The 16,979-nt window shown below is 39.5% G+C and overlaps 3 protein-coding genes across 3 annotated transcripts; 1 reads left to right on the plus strand and 2 right to left on the minus strand.

Moving 5' to 3' along the window:
* Positions 1-1,794: 1,794 nt before the first annotated feature.
* LOC148191130 (uncharacterized) lies at positions 1,795-4,752 on the minus strand. The gene is made up of 4 exons (XM_088101303.1): positions 4,508-4,752; positions 3,901-3,959; positions 3,067-3,422; positions 1,795-2,433 (listed from the first exon to the last, which is right to left on the minus strand). Exons 1-4 carry the CDS (start codon positions 4,750-4,752, stop codon positions 1,795-1,797), a joined length of 1,299 nt encoding a protein of 432 aa, XP_087957429.1.
* Positions 4,753-5,113: 361 nt separating this feature from the next.
* LOC148191131 (uncharacterized) lies at positions 5,114-6,228 on the minus strand. The gene is made up of 3 exons (XM_088101304.1): positions 6,129-6,228; positions 5,300-5,960; positions 5,114-5,171 (listed from the first exon to the last, which is right to left on the minus strand). Exons 1-3 carry the CDS (start codon positions 6,226-6,228, stop codon positions 5,114-5,116), a joined length of 819 nt encoding a protein of 272 aa, XP_087957430.1.
* Positions 6,229-10,591: 4,363 nt separating this feature from the next.
* Positions 10,592-15,347, plus strand: LOC148191132 (growth-regulating factor 9-like). The gene is made up of 4 exons (XM_088102221.1): positions 10,592-11,052; positions 11,273-12,038; positions 12,433-13,056; positions 14,765-15,347. The coding sequence occupies exons 2-4, from the start codon at positions 11,831-11,833 to the stop codon at positions 15,181-15,183; spliced, it is 1,251 nt and encodes a 416-aa protein (XP_087958347.1). The 5' UTR covers positions 10,592-11,052; positions 11,273-11,830; the 3' UTR covers positions 15,184-15,347.
* Positions 15,348-16,979: the final 1,632 nt, after the last annotated feature.

Genomic DNA, 16,979 nt, shown 5'->3' on the forward strand with positions numbered 1-16,979 from the left:
ATTAACCATTTCTCTTATTCACATTTTCATTCTGTGTTCCACTCTCATAAATTAACGAACGTTCCTCCTTTAATAAATAAGGACGAAAGTATTACAGTACACTGCATCCTCGTTTCTGAACAAAAGAAACGAACCATTATCCACTGACGAACGTTCGACACTTAAATAATTTGAATGAACTGATTTTAAAAGATCTGAATCATACTTAGAAAAATTTGAGTACAAGGACTTTAGGTTGAATCAAAAGGATAAATATTTTACAAAATAACTTAGATAAATAATCAGAGTATGACCAATTCAGAAGACAACACTTCCAGTCAATGACCGAACGTCAATTAATAATTTGAACGAACGCCAGTTACGTTCGCTCAGAATTCAATGATAAGGACGAGCGTTCAGTTATAAAACCGAACACTGCTTTGGACGAACGCTAGGTAAATGACCGAGCACTAAATAGAACGAACACTCATTTAGAACGAACGTTCGGTATTAGACCGAACGCTAACTAGGACGAACGCTCAATCTAAGACCGAGAGCTCATTTGGACGAACGCTCAGTATAAGACTAAGCGCTACCTATGACGAACGCTGGAATATAAAACCGAGCGTTACTAAATACACTTCAATTTATTTCAATCGTTGGACACGCTAGGCTGAGCCGAACGCTCAAACCTAACCCTTCACTCAAAGGACGCTCGCTCTTCATCAGGATCCTTTCCGAATGAAAGAATTCTTATTCTAAGTCCTTTTCAAGGGAAACCGAACGGTATAAGACCGTTCGATGACGAGCGTACATTATCAAGCAGAGAATATGGTATTTTCCAGATTTTTCATTTTACAATAACTTTACAGTTTTCATACGATTCATAACTTATAATTTCTCTCCACCATAAATCTCATACATTACAAAATTCATATTATCATCCCAAACCATACAGAAATTTAATCATATTCCAAATCATACGTTTCATTCTCAGCATACAGTTCAAACAATATTCATCATATACATCCAGTGCAACCATGCTCGTTCATGCATACTTAAACATCAAATATTTCATGCATTTCAGACATCCAGTACACTTCATTGCTTTCATACACATCAAACAAGTATTAAATTAAATTACTAAAGCTTCCCTTACCTGGTTCAGTAGTGCACTTCCAAATGCTTAAGGTTTCTCTCGTGCTCTCACGGCTTTCTATCCAGAATTTCACTCAACAACTTCCACTTAACTAATACACCAAAATCATAAACAGATCAGACCTCTAACCCACACATGCAACCAGAATTTTGGTTCGCATGAACTAAATAGACGAGATGCAGAGACGAGAACTTACCAGTTCAGATCTCGGTTTTGTTCGGTTCAGCGCGATGCTCACAGTGCAGGGAACGTTTCTACGGTATCTGAAATGGGATCGGAGGGGATGATGGTGAGTTATCTTAGAGAGAAGATGAAGACGGTTTAGAGAGAGGGCAGAGAATTTGAAAGCAGAAACTCTGGGAAGAAGATGAAGCATGCAGAAGGGAGAGGAAGAGTTTTCCAGAAAAGTTCATTTTGTTCCTTCCCACATCCGCACGATCGTGCGTCTCCCCTGCCGACACCTGTATCCCCATTACTGATTCCCATTCTATTTCGGTGACACTTGGCATTGTGACAGAGGGAGTGCATGTGCGTTATTAATGCACTGCAGAGGGGTTTTCCCTTCATAAATATTGATTTGACAAGGTGTTTATCATGATTAATTTTCCAGGGTTCTACATTCTCCCTAACTACAAAAATTTTCGTCCTCGAAAATTCTAAAGCTTACCAGGAAATAGGTGCGGGTACAATTTCTTCACAGCCTCTTCAACCTCCCACGTTGAATCACCAGTCTTTGCGTCCCAAACCACTTTTACAAGACGAACGTCCTTTCTTTTGTAGAGTCTAGTGCGGTTGTCTTCAATGCAGACTGGTTGCATTTCCAGCGTTCGGTCTGGACGAAGTTGGACGTCTTCCAACTCCAGTACGTGTGATGGATCAGCTACATACTTCCGGAGCTGAGAAACGTGAAAGACTGGATGGAGGTTGGACAGTTGAGGTGGTAGGGCTAATTCATACGTCACTGATCCAATCTTCTTCAGAATTTGATAAGGTCCTACAAACTTGGGTGAAAGCTTCTTTGGGCGAAGGACTCTTCCCACTCCAGTGATTGGATTCAGCCTGAGAAATACGTGATCACCAGCAGCGAACTCTAAGGGTCTTCTTCTCTTATCAGCATAAGATTTTTGTCTGCTTTGAGACGTCTTCAATCGTTCCTGGATCAGTTTCACCTTCTCGGTTGTTTGCTGGATTAATTCAGGTCCGGTTAACACACTCTCGCCTTCTTGGAACCAACACAATGGAGTTCGACATTTCCTTCCATAAAGAGCTTCAAACGGTGTCATCCCTATGCTTGCCTGAAAACTATTGTTATACGTGAATTCAACGAGCGGCAGAACTTCATCCCATACTCCCATATGATCAATGACGCACGTCCTCAATAAATCCTCGAGCGTCTGGATGGTTCGCTCAGATTGGCCGTCCGTCTGAGGGTGATAGGCAGAACTCATTTGCAGTTTGCTTCCCAATTCTCCTTGCAACGATTGCCAAAAACGAGATGTGAATCTCGTGTCTCGGTCTGAAATGATGCTCGAAGGGACTCCATGCAAGCGAACGATCTCCTTAACGTATAATTTGGCCAAGTTTGTCATGGACATTTTCAAGTTAACGGCCAGGAAGTGGGCGCTTTTTGTCAATCTATCCACAATCACCCAAACTGAATCATGGTTTCTGACCGTGCGTGGCAGATGGGTCACGAAATCCATGGAAATGCTATCCCACTTCCATTCTGGAATCTCCAATGGCTGCAGCAATCCACCTGGTCTTTGGTGTTCGGCCTTTGCACGTTGACAAGTTAAACAAGACGCTACAAAACGTGCAATGTCACTCTTCATTCCAGGCCACCAAAAAGACAAACGGAGGTCTTGATACATCTTAGTCATGCCCGGATGCATGCTAAGACGGCTGTGATGTCCCTCCTCCATTATAACCCTCTTCAGCTCACCATCGTTTGGAACGCACGTTCTACCCATATAGCGCAGTAGACCGTCCGTCCCAGTACTAAACTCCTTAGCCTGGTCTGTGCCGAGCGTCCCTAATATCTTTACTAATTCTTCATCCTCACGCTGCTTCAATCTGATCCGATCAAACACATCACTAGAAAGTCTAAGGTTACAGCATCTAATAACGTTCGTTCCTAAGTCGAACTGTAACCTTAGATCTCTAAAGCTTTCCACCAAGCTCAACTCTTTTACCATCATTGCCGAGACCCTGACTGTCTTCCTACTCAAAGCATCCGCCACTACGTTAGCTTTTCCAGGATGATACAACAGCTCGAACTCATAATCTTTCAAGAATTCAAGCCACCTCCTTTGCCTCATATTCAACTCCTTTTGATCAAAGAGGTACTTGAGACTCTTGTGATCACTAAAAACCTGAAACGTTGCTCCATAAAGGTAATGCCTCCATATCTTTAATGCAAACACGACTGCTGCCAGCTCCAAGTCGTGTGTGGGATAATTCTTCTCATGGATTTTCAACTGTCTAGAAGCGTACGCCACTGCCCTTCTTTCCTGCATCAGTACACAGCCCAAACCTTGATACGAAGCATCACAATATACTTCAAAAGGTTTGGCCGTGTCTGGAATGACCAACACAGGAGCGCTCGTTAATTTCCTCTTCAATTCTTGGAAGCTCTCCTCACAACGATCCGTCCAAGCGAACGGTTGGTCCTTCCTGGTGAGATAAGTCAGAGGGGCTACTATCTTAGAAAATCCCTCAATGAACCGCCTGTAGTAGCCCGCGAGCCCCACAAAGCTTCTAACCTCCGTGACCGAACGTGGGCTCTCCCAATCCAGGACTGCTTTCACCTTGGCTGGATCCACTGCAATACCACCAGCAGAAACAACGTGCCCCAAGAACTGGATCTCCTTCATCCAAAATTCACACTTCGACCTCTTGGCATACAATTCCTTCTCCCTCAACACGCTCAAGACGATCCTCAAGTGGTCTTCATGTTCGTCAAAGCTCTTGGAGTAAATGAGGATGTCATCAATGAACACTACTACAAATTTGTCCAGGTACGGTCTGAAGATCCGGTTCATGTAATCCATAAAGATTGCAGGTGCGTTCGTCACTCCAAAGGGCATCACCACGTACTCATAATGTCCATAACGAGACCGAAATGCAGTCTTATGAATGTCTCCCTCCTTCACTCTAATTTGATGATAGCCCGAACGTAGATCAATCTTTGAAAACACGCACGCACCTTGCAACTGATCCAGTAGATCATCTATCCTCGGCAGTGGATACTTGTTCTTGATGGTCAGCTTATTAAGTTGCCTATAATCAATGCAGAGCCGAGAGCTACCATCCTTCTTCTTAACCAGCAACACAGGCGCTCCCCATGGTGAAGCACTCGGCCTGATGAACCTCTTATCCAGCAACTCCTCAATTTGCTTCTTAAGCTCGACCAACTCGGCTGGTGCCATTCTATAAGGCTGAACAGAGATGGGTGCAGCAGTTGTCACCAGGTCGATCGTGAACTCAACCTCGCGAACGGGAGGTAGACCAGGGACTTCATCCGGAAAGACGTCCGGGAATTCATCTACTACCGTTCGTCCTCCACTGCTCTCAACATTGGACGAACGCTCTACTTCGTTGTCTTCATACGTCATTATCAGGAAACAGCTCGCTCCTTCCATGATGTCTTCCTTCCACTGACCGAGCGTAACTGTTAACTCCTCCTCTTCTCCATCCGGAAAGACCAACTCCTTCTTCCCACAATCAATGAGAATTCGATTGGTAGCCAACCAATCCATCCCCAAAATCACCTCTAAGTCTTGAAGGGGTAAACAAATGAGGTTGACCTTATATCTACGCCCCTCAACTTCTATAGGACATCTTACACAAACTGTAGACGTCTTGATCCCACCAGCCGCTGGGGTTGACACCACCAAGTCGAACTGTAATTCACTCTCCACTAGCCCCAGTTTCTCAACGCACGCCTTCGAGATGAAGGAATGAGTTGCCCCCGAATCATACAACACACCACACGGCTTTCCAAACAATAAGCAAATGCTGGTGATGAGTGTACCTGAACGAGCAGCTTCAACACCCGTAATAGCATAAACTCTTCCTGTTGCTTGCGCACGTCCACCTCTCCCTTGTTGGGCTCTTCCAGCGTTCGGCGGCCTCATTGCCGCACGTCCTCCCATATTGCACTCGTTCTCCAAGTGCCCATTCTGCCTGCAACGAGTACAATATTTTCCCCCTGATAATTGTGGACAAGCCCACCGATAGTGCGGTCCTCCACACTGATAACAAGTTAAGCTCCTTGGCTGTCCAGATTGGCCGACAGTGACCAAGGCTTGTGATCCGCCAGGGGACTGAGTTGGACGAACGTATGGGGACCTTCTCTGAACAGAACCTCCCCTGGACACTATGGGTCCTCTACTCACTTGTTGTTGCTTCTTGTGTCGTTCAACTTCTGCCATATTTTTCTCCAAAACCTTGGCCCTTTCAACCATGGCAGGAAACGTCCGTATACACAAGCTGGAGATCAAAACCTTCAAGTCACTCCGCAGTCCGTTTTCAAACTTACGGCACTGCCATTCTTCGTTTGTGGCCATCGTGTTGAAACGAACCAAGTGTTTGAACTTGTTCGTATACTCAGAAATAGACATCCCGCGTTGGACCAGTTGAAGAAACTCCACCTCTTTTGCAAACCGAACGCTATCAGGAAAATATTCTTCGTACAATTTACTCCTAAACGCTTCCCAAGTAATAGGAGTTTGAGCGTCTGTCAAGAGAGCTTTCACGCTCGCCCACCAGTGGTTCGCTTCACCAGTCAACAAATACTCAGCGTACGCCAACCTGTTCACATCTGGGCAGCGTTTGGCGTTGAAAATTCTCTCAATATCTCCCAGCCACTGATCAGCCTCATCAGGGAGGCACTTTCCACTGAACTTAGCTGGGTGATGCTGCAGGAAGCTCTCCAAACTCCACTCGGCAGTAGGTTGAGCAGCGTTTGAAGAGGATGCTCCAGGTGTACCTCTGGTGGCAGCAAGAATCTCCATCAATTGTCTTTGCGTGTTTTCAGAATTTACACGCGAAGCCTCCAATCCTTGCATAGCAGCCTGGTTTTGCTGCATCAACGTGGCGTTCTGCTCCAGTAACGTTGTGTTCTGTTGATGCAGCCTTTCAACCACGGTTTCCAACAACCTAGTGCTGCTGGACGTATCAGACTCGTTCGGTTGAGGAGGAGGAGGTAGCCTAGGTGCCATTTGTTCTCTGGATGCAGAGAAAAACAAACGAGCGTTAGTTATGTCCAAGAGTTAAAACAATAATAACTCGTTAAACATGCAATAAGCACACAGCAAAGACACAGTGCACTCATAACCCTACAGTGTCCTTAAAAGAACAAAACTGCTCTGATACCAATAAATGTAACATCCCAATAAATAGTAATTACCATTAATTAGAACTAATCACATTTACAGAGTTAAACAGTGCAGTCTTAACTAAAATCAGCTAATTAAAAGCCGAACGTACAAAATATACGGGAAATCAAAATCTATACACAATTCCAAGTTCTGGACGAACGGCTCTCCAAAACTAATAAGCCGAACGTCCCAAAATACAAAAAAACACTAATAGCTACAACTGGACGAGCGCTCTACTGCTCAGCTTTAACTTCAACTTCTACCAGGTTGACGTCCTCCAAATTTTCTTCTTCTAGCATCTCATCAAGTGGCACCTCTCCATCTGCTCACATCCACAACGGATGATCATTGCATTGACAAGACGGACGTACATAACCAGTAGACAACACAAGGAATTTGCAAGGGTAAGCTTAGGTAATTTAATTCATACAATCAACATATTTTAACATACACAATCAATCATACAGTTCATACAGCAATAGGCATATATCCAAACATATAATAACTCATTCAAACTCTCATAATTAACGACTGTCCGGACTGTATGAAGCCATGTATCTACAGGCGTTCTTGCACCCGGGTGGTGTGGTAACTGGGAAACACTCAACAGCTGCCACCCGAGGTTAACCCTATCAGTCCAAAGTACTCAGTAGGACTAGGGCCTCCTGCCATTCCCACACATGACCTACTCCCCTCTACATGAGGATGAGCACTCACGGAATATCAGGATGAACAGCCATCAGCAGCTTTACCATGGTCATACTACATAACTTCTCATATTCACATCATGGAGACATTCCTCCTTGGAACGCTCGTTCAAAATCCACTTACAAAGATTCACTCAAAATAACATTTACCCACATTAACCATTTCTCTTATTCACATTTTCATTCTGTGTTCCACTCTCATAAATTAACGAACGTTCCTCCTTTAATAAATAAGGACGAAAGTATTACAGTACACTGCATCCTCGTTTCTGAACAAAAGAAACGAACCATTATCCACTGACGAACGTTCGACACTTAAATAATTTGAATGAACTGATTTTAAAAGATCTGAATCATACTTAGAAAAATTTGAGTACAAGGACTTTAGGTTGAATCAAAAGGATAAATATTTTACAAAATAACTTAGATAAATAATCAGAGTATGACCAATTCAGAAGACAACACTTCCAGTCAATGACCGAACGTCAATTAATAATTTGAACGAACGCCAGTTACGTTCGCTCAGAATTCAATGATAAGGACGAGCGTTCAGTTATAAAACCGAACACTGCTTTGGACGAACGCTAGGTAAATGACCGAGCACTAAATAGAACGAACACTCATTTAGAACGAACGTTCGGTATTAGACCGAACGCTAACTAGGACGAACGCTCAATCTAAGACCGAGAGCTCATTTGGACGAACGCTCAGTATAAGACTAAGCGCTACCTATGACGAACGCTGGAATATAAAACCGAGCGTTACTAAATACACTTCAATTTATTTCAATCGTTGGACACGCTAGGCTGAGCCGAACGCTCAAACCTAACCCTTCACTCAAAGGACGCTCGCTCTTCATCAGGATCCTTTCCGAATGAAAGAATTCTTATTCTAAGTCCTTTTCAAGGGAAACCGAACGGTATAAGACCGTTCGATGACGAGCGTACATTATCAAGCAGAGAATATGGTATTTTCCAGATTTTTCATTTTACAATAACTTTACAGTTTTCATACGATTCATAACTTATAATTTCTCTCCACCATAAATCTCATACATTACAAAATTCATATTATCATCCCAAACCATACAGAAATTTAATCATATTCCAAATCATACGTTTCATTCTCAGCATACAGTTCAAACAATATTCATCATATACATCCAGTGCAACCATGCTCGTTCATGCATACTTAAACATCAAATATTTCATGCATTTCAGACATCCAGTACACTTCATTGCTTTCATACACATCAAACAAGTATTAAATTAAATTACTAAAGCTTCCCTTACCTGGTTCAGTAGTGCACTTCCAAATGCTTAAGGTTTCTCTCGTGCTCTCACGGCTTTCTATCCAGAATTTCACTCAACAACTTCCACTTAACTAATACACCAAAATCATAAACAGATCAGACCTCTAACCCACACATGCAACCAGAATTTTGGTTCGCATGAACTAAATAGACGAGATGCAGAGACGAGAACTTACCAGTTCAGATCTCGGTTTTGTTCGGTTCAGCGCGATGCTCACAGTGCAGGGAACGTTTCTACGGTATCTGAAATGGGATCGGAGGGGATGATGGTGAGTTATCTTAGAGAGAAGATGAAGACGGTTTAGAGAGAGGGCAGAGAATTTGAAAGCAGAAACTCTGGGAAGAAGATGAAGCATGCAGAAGGGAGAGGAAGAGTTTTCCAGAAAAGTTCATTTTGTTCCTTCCCACATCCGCACGATCGTGCGTCTCCCCTGCCGACACCTGTATCCCCATTACTGATTCCCATTCTATTTCGGTGACACTTGGCATTGTGACAGAGGGAGTGCATGTGCGTTATTAATACACTGCAGAGGGGTTTTCCCTTCATAAATATTGATTTGACAAGGTGTTTATCATGATTAATTTTCCAGGGTTCTACATATATAAATAAAAATAATTTTTTTCTTAAAAACTAATTTCGAAGAAATGAATTAAACCTATATTAATTTCTTTATATAATATTAAAGTTTATATTAACAAATCATCTAATCATACTCATACTCAGAATATGTCTATGTTTTAAAAGAAGTTTGTTTTAGATTTAAACTCTATTTTTTAACATCAATTGTTAATTTTGTTTTTGGTTAATGATACATAACATAGGGTTATGAAATAATAACACATCTGAAAAAATAAGTGTTCACGAGCCCAACAACGTTGAACAGTATGTCATAACGTAAGGATTATTTTGTTTGTGTGAAAGTGACTGCTGCAAAGTCTTGCAACAGGTGTTTGTCAGAAACTTCTGACACATCTTTTTCTCTCTCTGCTCTCTTTCTTCCCACTTACAATTGAAGTAAATGGAGCCAAGTGCAGAAGTTCTTCCCTGCCCAAGTTACCCTTTCCAAATCCTTTTTTAACATTTTCTAATTCACACTGAAAAAGTAAGAAAAAAAAGAAGCTTTTTTTCCCTCTTGATCATCACTATCAGAGACAGACCCTCTAAAGAAAAAGGAGAAAAAAGACCTCATGTGAATGTGACAATGGAAGCTAAGCCTTTTAGGATTGTTCCCTCTTCACACAACACTTCTGGTTTCTCTTCCACTCTCTTTACTTTTCCCCATCATCACATGTTCTTCATTGTCACCTTTTTTTATTCTTCTTTTTTGTTTTCTTTTTCTTACTTTTGTTCTCAAGTTTGTGTCTTTTTTTTCAGGGGTAGGAGGTGGACCACGGAAGAAGATCGCCATTGGACAAGCTATGGAACCTCATTTAATTCTCACAGTCTAAATCTCATTTTATGCATAAGTATAAAAGTTCAATAAAATCATGATAATTACACTCTCCCCACTTCTACTTTATATAACTTGTTCCATTAATGATATTTCTGCACAAAAATGAACAAATTAATATAATTTTTATGTCATTCATTCTCCTCAGATCACGAAAAAACTTATAAAAATTTGTTCTCATAACTTATATCAATCACAACATTTATTACATATACATGATTGAATTTCATTTACATAATTTACATTCTCATCGTAAATAACATTTGAGTTAAAAAGATCACAAACAAATACATATATTACCATTCATAAAACAATTAATATCTAATTTAATCTTAATCAAATCACATGAAACAAATTTAATAAGTTTTTCTTACTTTCTTAATAGTTTTTCTCCCCGAACTAACTGTCACTCCCAACCTGAAACCTGAAATTATGTAGTTAAGAATGCTCCTTGTACGTAAGCTACTCAGTGTTTCTGATCAATTTCAATGTGAATAGGTAGAAAACTAGTTGAAATGAAACTAGAGTACAAGGGCAAATATGTCATCCAACTTTATCACGTACAAAAAGGAAAACTTTTTCCTTAACTTCTTCTCCATGCTTGAAAGAGGTTTTCTTTCCCATTTCATTTTCATCACAGCATCACTGCATCCTCTACTTCACCGTTTCTCCTTCCTCGCCCAACCATGGCCTTGCCCCTTCTTTCTCCTCGCCGCCGTTGATACTTCGCGGCAACAGTGGACATAGCTGGCGACACGTCCTCTTGAGAATCAAGAGGCTTCCTTCTTCATCCTCAAATCACAACTTCAGATTCTTCTTCCTCCTCTCCATTTCAGACCTATTGCTCCTAGTTGTTCTTATCTCCGGAAACCAAGGTTCTCATTTATGCTAAAACCCACAGTCACGGTGACCAGGACCTTCGTCATCTTTAGGGCTGGTAGAAAATCGCCTCTGCGTTGCTAGTCAGGTTTCTGCTAGGACTGAAGTTGACTTCACCGCTGCTGGTGGCCACCGTGTGCAACTGCTACTTTTCTTTCCTATTGGTTCCAATTTCTAAACAAAAGTTGTTCTTCTCTATTTCAATTATACGATTCTATTGGGTTTCTGGTTGATTAATATATGATTATGTTTGGGGTTGAGAGTGTTTATGTTGGTGTTGAATTAAAAATCACAAATAAAGTTGAATAGAGGGGGTCTATATGTTCATGGGAGAGATGTGAAGCTGTGATGAATAGTGGTTTTGGGGTTATGAAATTTATTTCTGTGTGGGTAATTTTGTGCAGGTGAAAAATGAAGGAAATGGAGTCAATGAAGATGAAAGTTGAAGGTAAACTATATGCAATATAGAGACTAAACTTTTTTGTTCTAAAGGTGAATCTATTGATGATAAAACTATAGAGAAAGTGAAGAAGAAGTTCTGCTTTTTGTTGAATTGGAATTAAGGAATGGAAAATAAGTGAAGAGAATTGGATGGTTAGACGCTCCAAATGACGCAGGGATGAAGATTCAGAAAATAAATTTCGTTGTCATAGGGTCTATAATTGGATTTGATTTTGTTGCTATTATTTCCGAGGTCTTACAGTAGGGAAGAAAATTTTGATTGAGTTTGAAAGTTTGATGAAAGAATGTTGTGGGTTCTACATGATTGAGTGCCGGTACCCTCCATCTGTGTTGGATGGGATGAAGAATGATAACTATTGAGAGGAATGGGTCCCCATGGAAATATTGGAGAGGGATTTTATTATTGTTTTTTTTTCTAGAAAACTGGGTCTGAAATGGAGACCAACAAGATCAAAATGAGTCGGATGTATTAGTTTATTAAATCATCGGGAGATACAGTTATGGTCAAGGAAGAGAAAGAGAACTCTTTCAACAGTGTTGAACTTCATCTTGGGGTTGATGCTTCTCATTCTGCGCCACCAGAAATAAACCATGTGATCACTGAAGCTCAGAGGCGTGAGCTTCACCACCAGGTTTTCATCTTCAACCACTTAGCTTATAAACTTCCTCCTCCTCATCACCGTGTCCAATTCCCAAGCAACATGTCAGGTTTGTAATAAATAGCCTTTGATCAAGTGATCATACCTTCTCTGTATATTACATATTTATAATAAAGTTGTATCCTTTAAAAAAACTATCATGTGGTGTTGTGTTTATTATAGGATGAATCACATTCTGATTTTGGAATGAATTACTATACAGAGACTCCCTGTTTCTTTGGAGTTAATTGTTGGCTTTTTTTTTTTTTTGTTTGGTGCCAAGATTTAGACAAAATGCTCTTGGTAGTGGATTTACTTAGTATAGGAATCCATTGGGATTTTTATATGTTCAAAGGTAGGCTTAGTTTCAAAACTTTTTATGCTTTTTGGGTATGTTTGTTCATGTACTTGTAAGGTAATGATGAGTTTGTTTTGTATGTTTTGTGCATTGGTTTTGGTTACAGAATACAGTTTCCTTGGTTTTGATCAAGGGAGTAGGATGGTTCCAGAACCTCATAGGTGTAGAAGAACAGATGGAAAGAAATGGAGATGCAGTAAGAGTGTAGTGCCTGGTCAAAAGTACTGTGAAAGGCACATGCATAGAGGTCGAAATCGTTCAAGAAAGCCTGTGGAAACATCTCAAGTTAACTCTCCTTTGGCACCAAAACCTTGTAGCAAGTCACCTACCAAATCAGCTTCAGAGACACTATTTGAAATTTCAAATCCAAACCTTATCATGGCCATGCAACCTAGTGACACACCTTCCAGTACTCCATCAAGGAGCCTCAGCATTGACAATTGCTCTTCTATGAACAGGTCCTTCATGGTGTTTTCTTCCACCTTTGCGGCATCCCCTGGCTCCGGCCTTGCCTCTGCCAGTGCTCCTAAGGCGGCAGTAACACTCGGCAGTGTGGCATCTGTTGCTTCGGATGACAAAAGTTGCCTAAAGATGTGCAAGAAAGATAACCAGTCCAAGAGTTGTGTCAGTAACAACACAGGCAATAGAAGTGATGGGAAAGGAAGCATTGTTGGTGATTCTAATAACATCTCTACTGGAATAAGCTTCTCCCCAACAAGTGTTCTTCAAGGTAATTTTGATGTAGTTGGTTGCAATAATTTGTGTTTTTCACTATATTTTGTAGGACTATAGGATAACAGACACATCCCCACTCTGCAGAACAACAAACTCTAAGCCAATCAAACATGTTGCATGGAGTGGGGTCAGTGACATGACTCTGTCATGTCATGTTTCACTTGATCATTAGGCCTCATGTACCTCAAATGTTTCTTAATAGTCTCTCTCCCATGGTCCTACCAATCCCTACTATCACAAAACAGAATCAATAGCAATATAGCATCATATCAAGTATGTTCTGTCCTCTTTACTGTAATGCTTTTTCTGTGGGGCCTGATTCAAATTTCAGAATCTCATGTTGTTGACATAATCGATAAGTGTACTAATAATTGTGTGTTCAATTAGTCAAGAATCTAGATGGACTTCTCCAAAACTTACTTCTAACTTTACATGCACATAAGACACCCTCATAGATAGAGGTCCTTTTTTTGTTTAGAATTAGGTGTGTTCCACAAAATGCACTTATTTTTGCGTGCCGTTGTGGCATTTTATTGAGAATATTGGTGTTCATCATGTTAAGATACAAATCCAAAGAAGCTGACTCCTCTAGTTTGAATCTCTTGTTGGGAAAAGATGTAAACGAGACATTAGTTATTGATATGCAAAAGATTAACAGATTTGTAGATATCAGCATTCCATTTTAAGAATAAGGGCGAGTACTGTTTACTGTCAGAAGTTACAATAGCAGCATGAATGTAAACAGCATGTGAATGATTGCATTCACATTTATTATTAAATGAATTAAATATGTTTTTTGTTCTCAAACTATTATAAAAAATTGTTTTTCATTCTTAAACTATTATAAAAAAATTGTTTTTTCTCAGAATATTATAAAAAGATGTTTTTCGTCCTTAAACTAAATTTCGTTCCTTCACTCTATGAAAAAGATTCATTAACAGATTTGTAGATATCAGCATTCCATTTTAAGAATAAGGGCAAGTACTGTTTACTGTCAGAAGTTACAATAGCAGCATGAATGTTAACAGCATGTGAATGACATTCACATATATTATTAAATGAGTGAAATATGTTTTTCATCTTCAAACTATTATAAAAAATTGTTTTTTGTTCTTAAGTTATTATAAAAAAATGTTTTTCGTCCTCAAACTATTATAAAAAAGTGTTTTTCGTCCTTAAATTAAATTTCGTTCCTTCACTCTATGGAAGTCGTGTAACACATATTTAACCCATATTAAATTGATGCAAGAAAAGAAAAGTTAGTTTGCCCCTGCTAAAAGCCTTGACTGTGGTGGAAAATCGTTACTCCTTCCAATCCCTATCCAAGGGATATGAATTACTAGAACAGTTCTATTATAAGAATGTGAGAATTATAAATATAGATCTTGTCAAGCTTTAACATTTATGGCTACTATGTGTATTTATCCTTTCATCTCAAACATTCAAATATGATTTAACGATCTATATATTGTTCTTATTTCTCATAATAATCATTTTGTAACTTCCTCCTTATCCATATTAAAATTCAGCAATTTCCTGACGTATTCGCTGAACTACTTCAGGAATTACATCTCTGAAAAACAACAGAAATACAATGTTGTGCATCTTTAATGTGTTAATGTTATATTCGTAACATACAAGGACAAACCTTTCATGTGAAAACTGATAGAACATTGTTGGTTTTTTTTGGCTGCCATTTTCAGTTTTTGGTAACAACCCATCTCACCTGATTGACAAAACCAACATAGAATCTGCACCAGACAGGTGTCGGAGAACGGACGGCAAGAAGTGGCAATGCAAGAGTGCTGTTCTTCCTGGTCAGAAGTACTGTGCCACACACATGCACAGAGGTGCTAAAAAGCGTTTTGCAAACCATGAAATAGCAGCAGCAGCTAAAACCACCACAACTACTTGTTCTGCCGTTACCATTGCACGGTTGCCGAACTCTCAAGCCACAACCGACGTGCAGAAAGAGGGTTCTGCAATTCCAAGTACAAATCTTTCCATGTCAGTTCCAGCAAGTGCTCCTTTCATACAATGCAATGGGAAAGGCTCCAGTAACAGTGACACTGATACCACCATCAGTGACACCTTGCAAGAGTGTAGCTATACTTCTTTCTGAGACACTTTTTTTCATCCTTGATCCTGCTCCATGAACAAGTTTTTATTTATCAGAGAAACTGCTTCATGAACAAGTAACTTGTAACATTTGAGATCAATTATGTGTGAAGTGAACAATGATCTCCGTGAAGAAAAAGATCAACATTGTGTTTTTTTATCATGTCATCCTCAGAGTGATAGATCAAATTATGTGGACTCATACAAGAGGCCTTCAGTAGGTTAGACTAATCACGTAACCAAGTTCACCATGACACAGCATTGGTTAAATTCTTCATTTCTGTTTTACAAAAGAAAAATGTCTTTTTAACAACTTTTTTTTTGACAATTTTTTCACAACAATGTGATACCTTGTGATTGGAAGGTGAAGAAAAAACAAAAGGGAACTACACATAAATGTGATACAGTTGACTTGAAAAGTTAATAAACTTTTATTTATATTTATAACAAAAAGGATTTCACTGAAATGATATTACAATTTGAGTTTTCTCTCTTAGGGTGTATTCACTTGGAGTAGAGGAATTGAGGAAGAGCGAGTGGATGGATTTGAGGGGATTTAAGGGTGAATTAATTGTTGTTTAGTTGAGTGGGTTTGGAGGTAGATAAGAGTGGAGTTGGAAATAGTGTAGGATTTCATTGATGTAAAAGATAAAAGAAAATTGTTTAATTGGTAGAAATGGAAGATTATTAAAATGTCTCTTAGTTATTAATGTAATATAAAATGAAAATTGTTAATGTTATATTTAATTGTAAAAAAGTTTATAAAGAGTAAAAAATTAACATTAATTATTAAAATTAATTTTAATATTGTACAAAAAATTTATTTTAGTAAAATGAAATTATTTTTAATTGTACTATTTTTGTAATATTATTTCACGAAGCGGTATGATTTTATTTGTTATCGAAGTGGTATGATTTTATTTGTTATCGAAGTTAAATTGAATATTTTTAAGTAAAGAAATAATTAAAGAAAGTTAGTATATTACATGAGATAAAAAAAGTCTTCTAAATTCACGTATACATATTTCGTTATGATAAACAAATTACAAAAAAATTAACATTATATAATTTTGTATAAGTCTTCTTGATAGACAGAGTTCATAAACATGAAAAAAATAAAATAAATATATACACATCTTATAAAATAAGAGATGGACATGAGTTTATATACACATAAGATACCTTCATTGGTAAGAGGCCTTTTGGAGTGGTACCAAAAGCAAATCCGTGAGGGCTTATCCCAAAGCGGACAATATCTTACTAGTGTGGAGATCTATGTGCATGTGTGTGTGTGTGTTAAACCTCCCTACACCAGCGCCTTCGTCGTCAAAGGCTTGAGCACGCGTGACCTCACCATGCTCTCCGGCGACCACAACATAGGCCAAGCACAGTGCTAGCTTTTCAGAGCTCACATCTACAATAGAACCAACATCGACATCAGCTTCGTCGCGTCAAGAAGAAGCATTTGCCCTTCCTCCGGTAAGGACACCAACTTGTCTCCTCTGGACTCCCTCACTCCCATTCGTTTCGACAACAAATACTTCTCCAAGCTGGTGGTTGGCCGTGGCCTTCTCATCTTAGATTAAGTGCTCTTCGATGGTGGCTCTCAAGACCCTTTGGTCAGAATCTACAACGACAATAATGTTGCATTTTTTTCGTGATTTTGGTGAAGCCATGATCAAGATGGGTCATATAACTGAATACAACGCATAGTGAGAACCGAATACCACTCCATGGTAACTGAATACATCTCCTTCGTGAGAGTAATCTCAGGCCTGGAACCCAATATCACTCCATGCG

This window comes from Vigna umbellata, chromosome 11 (assembly GCF_029865625.1).
Source record: "Vigna umbellata cultivar VRB3 chromosome 11, Vumbellata_1.0, whole genome shotgun sequence".
Classification (NCBI taxonomy): Eukaryota; Viridiplantae; Streptophyta; class Magnoliopsida; order Fabales; family Fabaceae; genus Vigna; species Vigna umbellata.

What these genes read in the sequence shown, in the direction of transcription:
- LOC148191130 (XM_088101303.1), bottom strand. Translation starts at nt 4,752, where the DNA reads ATGACGTATGAAGACAACGAAGTAGAGCGTTCGTCCAATGTTGAGAGC. An exon ending in GAGGAGTTGCTGGATAAGAG is followed by an intron (nt 3,960 to 4,507) that starts GTTCATCAGGCC and finishes GTGGTATTGCAG; the next exon opens with TGGATCCAGCCAAGGTGAAA. An exon ending in GCCCACGTTCGGTCACGGAG is followed by an intron (nt 3,423 to 3,900) that starts GTTAGAAGCTTT and finishes AATTCTTGAAAG; the next exon opens with ATTATGAGTTCGAGCTGTTG.
- LOC148191131 (XM_088101304.1), bottom strand. Translation starts at nt 6,228, where the DNA reads ATGCAGCAAAACCAGGCTGCTATGCAAGGATTGGAGGCTTCGCGTGTA. An exon ending in GATTCTTGCTGCCACCAGAG is followed by an intron (nt 5,961 to 6,128) that starts GTACACCTGGAG and finishes AACGCTGCCCAG; the next exon opens with ATGTGAACAGGTTGGCGTAC. An exon ending in AATGGGCACTTGGAGAACGA is followed by an intron (nt 5,172 to 5,299) that starts GTGCAATATGGG and finishes CTGCTCGTTCAG; the next exon opens with GTACACTCATCACCAGCATT.
- LOC148191132 (XM_088102221.1), top strand. Translation starts at nt 11,831, where the DNA reads ATGGTCAAGGAAGAGAAAGAGAACTCTTTCAACAGTGTTGAACTTCAT. An exon ending in ATTCCCAAGCAACATGTCAG is followed by an intron (nt 12,039 to 12,432) that starts GTTTGTAATAAA and finishes TTTTGGTTACAG; the next exon opens with AATACAGTTTCCTTGGTTTT. An exon ending in CCCAACAAGTGTTCTTCAAG is followed by an intron (nt 13,057 to 14,764) that starts GTAATTTTGATG and finishes TGCCATTTTCAG; the next exon opens with TTTTTGGTAACAACCCATCT.